The sequence below is a fragment of the Phytophthora infestans genome, genomic scaffold (genome assembly GCF_000142945.1).
Source record: "Phytophthora infestans T30-4 supercont1.37 genomic scaffold, whole genome shotgun sequence".
Classification (NCBI taxonomy): Eukaryota; Oomycota; class Peronosporomycetes; order Peronosporales; family Peronosporaceae; genus Phytophthora; species Phytophthora infestans.
The window spans coordinates 381,684-388,108 of record NW_003303722.1 but is presented as its reverse complement, the minus strand read 5'-3'; the positions used below and the strand labels follow the sequence as shown (position 1 = coordinate 388,108).

Below are 6,425 nucleotides of genomic sequence, written 5' to 3'. Positions count from 1 at the left end.
GCAAATACGGCTGTTGAGCTCTTCAACGACACTTCGTCAGCTCCCCACTTTCTAGTTCGTCACTCCAGCCGGTTCTCATCGAGCCGTAAAGCGCTTTTTGCCCAGATGTTCCCCCATCTTTTCCCATACGGCCGCGGTCACCCAGGTGAGACGCGGCCGGTTCCAGTGTCACTAGAAGCTTGCATTCGGCACTACGGTATGCTGAGCTCACGTAGGTTCGCTGAAGATGAACTGTTCATGCTAGTTGCCTTCGACCACATATCGCTGAAGAAAATGTACATTCAGATAGCGCTTAAGTGCAAGCGGAGACCCGGACTGTTCGAGCCTTTCAGTGACGTGTCGGAGGAAGACTTAACGCAGGCGCTCAAGCAGAAAGGGCTTTACCGCCAAGGTCAAATGACTGCGCCTCGCAGTGGCCTGTCGACTGCGGAGAGACTGCTGCACTCAGTCGATATCAGTGGGGGCGCGATCTGGGGTAGTGATGCCGAACGTGCACAGTGTCGGCGACGAGCGTTTGCTTACCAGACACGCTACGGCCTGCCCGCGCTCGTCGCAGCAGCGCGTAGTCAGGGGGATGGCTTGGTAACGGCACGACTGTGCCGGTTGTGCCGTCTCGCACGAGTTGGAATGTGGTTGGCGGTTCGCTCGGGAAGTGCACGCTCTCAAGTATGCCTAGCGTGCCGTTGGCAACACCCTTTGCGGTGCCGATGTTTTGAGCTACCTGGACTGGCATGCCCGCAATCAAGTCCAAGTACGCTGTCATACGCCCGAAGCGTCCTGCGTGTCAGCGGACGTCCTGCATCACGGCCTCGTCCAGCGTATCGCCAAGCAAGCCACCTGCCTAGTGCCACTTCATGCAGCTTACCATTTTGCAAAGCAGCAAGGTTGAGTAACGTACACGAGCTCGATGTACCCGTACACCAAACGAGACCCTGCGCTTTAAAGAGAAATCCTCTGACGATGACCAAACGTGCACCGCCCCCCCCCGGCAATGGCTCGTGATAAAAAGTGCATAAATGTTGCGCGATGGATGCGCGAAGATCACTCGATGACGGTCGGATTGCCGGGAACACCGACCCAACGACAGTTCGTATACCACGAACTCCGAACTCTGACGATGACCAAACGTGCACCGCCCCCCCCCCTCCCCCCCCGGCAAGGGCTCGTGATAAAAAGTGCATAAATGTTGCGCGATGGATGCGCGAAGGTCACTCGATGACGGTCGGATCGCCGAGAACACCGACCCAACGACAGTTCGTATACTACGAGCTGCGCATTTTGAAAATCAAATTTCCTGCCCACAACCGAAACAACTAAGAACCCACTTCATCCTCGGCATCACGCACTGAGTGTGCTCGACGAAGAACCCGTCCTACGTTTGCGCTGTTACAATGCGCTGTGTCTCGCCCCCCCCCCCCCCCAGCGTAGTCGCCTCACGTAGCTGCAGCATTTTCATGTCTGCCGCCAACACGCCAATCTCCCGCGTGGGGCCACCGCAAGCTAACTGTCTGCGTTTGGGCTACTGAAGAGGGAGGCACAGTTGTTCTCAACATCCATCGACTACTTAGACAGCAAGAAGGCCTCGTCACCCACGTGGTGGTGCTGCTGGAGACGTACTTGGTGGAGCAGTTGGCAGAGTTTGAGTCGCGACGAGCTGCGTTCGCTTAGATCTTGAAGATACCTCTCGCAAAGTAGCCCATTTTTAGCAAAAGCGGCTGACAGCACCACTTTATGGCTTGTCACCGCCTCAAGAAGCTATGTTTTGAGGAAAATCTAAGGAGCCACGATGGCTGCAGGATATGCCTAGTTTGGCTACATATCACGACACTGGGAAGGGCTGGATGACAGGGGACACGGACCCGTACAATATCGTACCATCGAAGCGCTTCAGTGGATATGTGATGCCGCGAGCAAGGTGCCGTCACAGGATATTAGAAACTACTGGAGACATGCTGGGCTAATACGTTGATGAAGTGAAATTGACGATCTACTCAATCTGATCGAGTAAGATTTTAATTTTTTAATACCGGTACAGTACATTTGAGACCTCCTCAATTTATTTTGACTTACGTATTATTTTCGCCTTCAGTACTTAAGCCCTTTCTTATTGCCGCTACTCCCTGTACATGTACTCTTGTTTCCGGAAACACAAATTATTTGGCGACTAAAGCAAAAAACAGAGGACTAAAGTTTCGCCGCCAGTATCGTTGCCACCTCCTGCCCTCCTATGGGGAGGCTCTCAATCGCTTCTTGCTGGGTGCACTTGCAGTCGTTCTTGTGAAGCACAACATTTTTCCGCTTTACTTCGGACTTCCCCGGGAGGCTCTCCCGTGGCAGCCTGCGCTTGAATAAGCTGCCGCAATTTGCGACTCGATTTGCGACTCGCAAATCGAGCCAGAAAACAAGTCAGCTGATCAGTAGAGAAGGAACATTGAGGTGCGAGATGCTGCAACGTGAAGCCCAAAGTCTCGTCAAGTCTCGAGGGCTCCTCAGTCAGTGTGGATCCAATCTCTCCCGATTACGTCCACCCACCGGCAATCCACGTCCACGCCCAGAGGGCCCTCGACATGATCCCTTCATGCTTTGGGCCACGTGTCGATTTGTTTCACTTTTCATCTTGCCGTCTCGGAAGCAACTCCAAGTCTCGAAGAAGTCTCCAGCACAATGCCGATCCAGGTCCCCGGATATCACACCAACACCCCGCTGCACCCGTCGTTCGACGAGGACATCCGTGACCTTCACCTGCTGTACGACTACGACGCCGAGGGCGCCGATGGCAAGCCTGAGAAGTGGCGCTACGAGATGTGGTTCTTCTCGGAGAACCGTATCGTGTACTCGATCCACGGCGGTCCCATGGCCGGACGTCTCAACTATCAGACCGTCGCCTTCCAGTGCATCCGCCCGGGTGAGCTGTGGCAATGCAACTGGCTGGAGGAGACCGGCACCATCGTGTCGCTCGTGTACGACATCAAGAATGCTAAGATCACCACCATGATCGGCTTCTCTAAGGGCCACTGGGAGAACCCCGACGACGCACACGGCGACAAGCGCAACCCTGAGGACTATGCTCGTTGGCGCAAGCTGGCTGAGCACGGAAACAACCGTGACCGCCTCATCCTGAGCGAGCAGGCCACCATCCTCGAGACGTTCAAGGGCGCCGGCAACCTCGTGCCGATCGCCCCCGACGCTGAGACCCTCTAAGTGTGTTGGTCAAGCAGGCGTTAGGGACATCTATCCGTGTTAAGACTCTGCGTTGAGGTTAGACCACCTGCTCGCTGCTAACAAACAGTAAATAAACCCCCGATCTTGCGCGTATACTTGCATGCACCACTGTCTACACCTTGATAAGTAACGGCCTTGGCTGACGTCATTGAGAGCACTTATCTTTGAGGTGGTCATTATATCGTAATATTTGTCTACTTGTACGTGGCTGAATGGTACTTCTGACTACCTGCTCCATCCTTGGGCCGCTCCAAACTTGACGGGCGGCTCTCACTTTTCATATTGCGATTTCACGTCGGCGGCTGCTTCGTTCGCATCGTTTGTTGCCGGGTTCGTCACTTTCATCCTTGTACAGCTCATCTTGCTTATTTCTTGGGCGTCAACGTGTTCGTCTCGACCTTCCAGGCTGCCACTAGCTCCAGCTGCAGCTTTTGCAGCAATGTGTGCTTCGTGTCGACAGCCAGAGTCTTGAGCAGGTCGAGGAACCGCGTCATCGACTCGCGCTTGAACGGCAGTGCCAACAGCAGCGGCACGGCGTCCACAGCGTAACCCGCGCACACGAACGCTGCCACTGTGGGACTTAGAGGGACACGCTGAGCCTGTGCTTCCTTCACATTAGGCTTAGCTCCCGATTTGTTCGCATTTTGCTTCTTGGCATCGCTTTGGGGGCGCTGCACGCACTCCAGCCAGTTGATACAGAAGTCCGACAGCGATGATGTACTACACTCGACCATCCACAGGGCCAGAGAACGTCGCACGGCCGGGTGCACGGCCACTAACGCAACACCAGCATTCTTGACCTCTCGGAACAGACGCATGTCCACGGGAAACAGCGCTGCGCCGAGCTTCTCCAGCTGCGTGACCTTCGCACGGCGCTCATCCGGCGAACCGGCAGTAGGCGCCGCCGTGGCGAGGTACAACGGCGTCAATCCAACCGTGTTTGCCTCATTCACCTCTTGCACAGCCTTCTTTCCCAACAGCGACAGCACCAGCTGCACGTCCGCAGCGGAGCCGTAGCGTGCGGCGTAATGCAGAACTGATTCGTTTTTGCCCTTCGTTCGGGCGTTGAGCAGGAGTTCAGCAGACTTGGACTTGCACAGCATTTCCACCAGCTTCTTCCGCTGCTTTACAATCGCCAGGTGCAGCGCCGTCTCGCCACGCGCATTCACGACATCGATACTCGCGTACTTACCGTCTAGTAAGAACCGGACGACGTCGATTACGCCGAGCTCTGCGGCTTGCAGCAGCACGGCACCAGAAAAATCCTGTCTTGCGAGCGTTGCGACCAGCGAGTGGTGGTTTAGCAGCAACTGAAGCGCTGTGATGTCTCCACGTTTAACTACGATCGTTAGGGGAGTCTCGCCGGTCTTATCTGGGAGATCAATCGGCGCACCGCGAGAAACCAGCAGGTTCGTCACCAGTACGCTTTGCTCGGCAGACGCTCGCAAACACGCGTGAAGCGGGGACCTACCAGCCGAGTCCTGAGCGTCCATGCGTGCTCCATTCTCCAGTAATAGATTTGCGACCTCAAACAGCTCGTCATTCGTGGCGAGAAGCAACGCCGTCTTGCCTTCCTGATCACGCGCTTCCGTCTTCGCTCCATGACGCAGTAGTAGCTTCACTACGCTCAACGTGTGGTCGAGTCGCGCGGCGTCCTCCTTTCGGCACTGTTACGTATAAACAAACAACTCGTCAGTCTCAGCCAGACCATCAACAAAATAACGCGCCACCTACATCCATGACCGTGTTGAGCTGGACGACCGCCGTTCCCTGGAAAACTGCACGCAACGCTTGCACGCTGTGCCTCATGAGCGTCGCCATCAACGCCGTGACGCCGCGACGGCCGCGCTCGTCCACTTGCTGGCCTTCTTTGAGCAGGAACTCGAGGACATCGTAGTTACCGTCCCACGCAGCAGCGTGGAGCGCCGACGCTCCCACCGTCGGAAGGTGGAACTTGTCCCAGTCGCAGAAGGACGTCGCTTCATCGCTGTCATCGACGTTCTTGGGACTGGATTTGAACGCCACAACCTGTCATGGCCACCAACACACAGAGGAACACCACACGATGTGCATCAGCGACACCTTGCAGACGCGACGGCAGGCAAATCGGACGAGGCGAGCGGACAAGAGTAGTACTTGGTTTCGCTGCACCGCGTCGGAACGGGAGAATGGCTACGTACGCGATCCAGCGCGAGCCACTTGGGATGCGTCTTGCGGAGACTTTGCATGCTCTTGGTATCACCTCGTCGGCCAGCGTCGAGCCACGCTCGCTCCACCTGCTCGCAGGTGAGCGCGCCTGGCTTATTCGCCGCCATGACCGACCCTTTGTTTCCTTCACTCTCTGCCTTCAATTCCACGGGCAGGTCGGCGGTTGGTCGGCGTGTTCGGGAATGATCTACGGCCGGACGGACCCGATCTTATTCGGCGGCGTGCAGCGCTTGCAGGCGCCTAACCTGTTGGCTGTGACGTACTGCAACAGGCTCGCAGCCGAGTCACTCGTGGCGCTGCGCATCCTTTCGGAAAAAAAGCGACTCGAGACTTGAGTCCGTCCGTGGACGCAGGCAGGACGAAGGAGAACACGAAGACGGATAGAACGCGCCGTGGCTGGCTGGCAGCCGAGGAATCAAGCCTTGAATGTGGCTCAGAAAAGGCGAGGAAGCGCCCCAGCCAGCATATGCGTGGCAGGATAGTCTTTCGCGTCCCATACCATCGGATATTTGGTTTTTTTCCACTTCTTGTTTGGCTTGGTGGCCGCAAACTCCGTGTAATAGGCTGCTCAGCGTTTACGTCTGCACCAGCCATCACTTGCCTCGTTTCTGAGATTTGCATCCAAGATCCACCGCTGTCTCTGCACTTGCCAAAACTTGCCTGCTGGGTCTCGAAAATGCTGCTCATTTTAATTACTGGTAGCTCTACAAAAATACACAAAGAAGAAGGATATATTGATGACGAACAGCAGTATCAGTGTCCAATCGAGGTACACGTACCGATGCGTTCTTTACTGTTATGCCAACGAGCACCATAGGTGCTGCACGAAAACTCGAAAGGCTGCGCCAACGTGCAGCCTCCACCAACAAGTGGCTACATTCGGAGGCTGTGATTAGGCAGGCTCACAGATCCTGAGTTCTGCTCTTGAAGCAGGCGACAAGAAGAAGAATGACTGCCCAACGCAATGTAGCGATTTCGCTACAAAGATTAAAAAA

The 6,425-nt window shown here is 55.5% G+C and overlaps 2 protein-coding genes across 2 annotated transcripts; one reads left to right on the top strand and one right to left on the bottom strand.

Annotated features, from left to right (window-relative positions):
• Positions 1–2,546: 2,546 nt before the first annotated feature.
• On the top strand, positions 2,547–3,317 carry PITG_15388 (phenol acid carboxylase, putative; the record flags this gene model as incomplete). Its single annotated transcript, XM_002898300.1, has 1 exon — positions 2,547–3,317. One exon carries the CDS (start codon positions 2,665–2,667, stop codon positions 3,199–3,201), a length of 537 nt encoding a protein of 178 aa, XP_002898346.1.
• Positions 3,318–3,387: 70 nt separating this feature from the next.
• Positions 3,388–5,537, bottom strand: PITG_15387 (uncharacterized protein; the record flags this gene model as incomplete). The annotated part of the gene is made up of 3 exons (XM_002898299.1): positions 3,388–4,889; positions 4,957–5,209; positions 5,374–5,537. The coding sequence occupies 3 exons, from the start codon at positions 5,535–5,537 to the stop codon at positions 3,588–3,590; spliced, it is 1,719 nt and encodes a 572-aa protein (XP_002898345.1).
• Between the last annotated feature and the right edge of the window lie 888 nt (positions 5,538–6,425).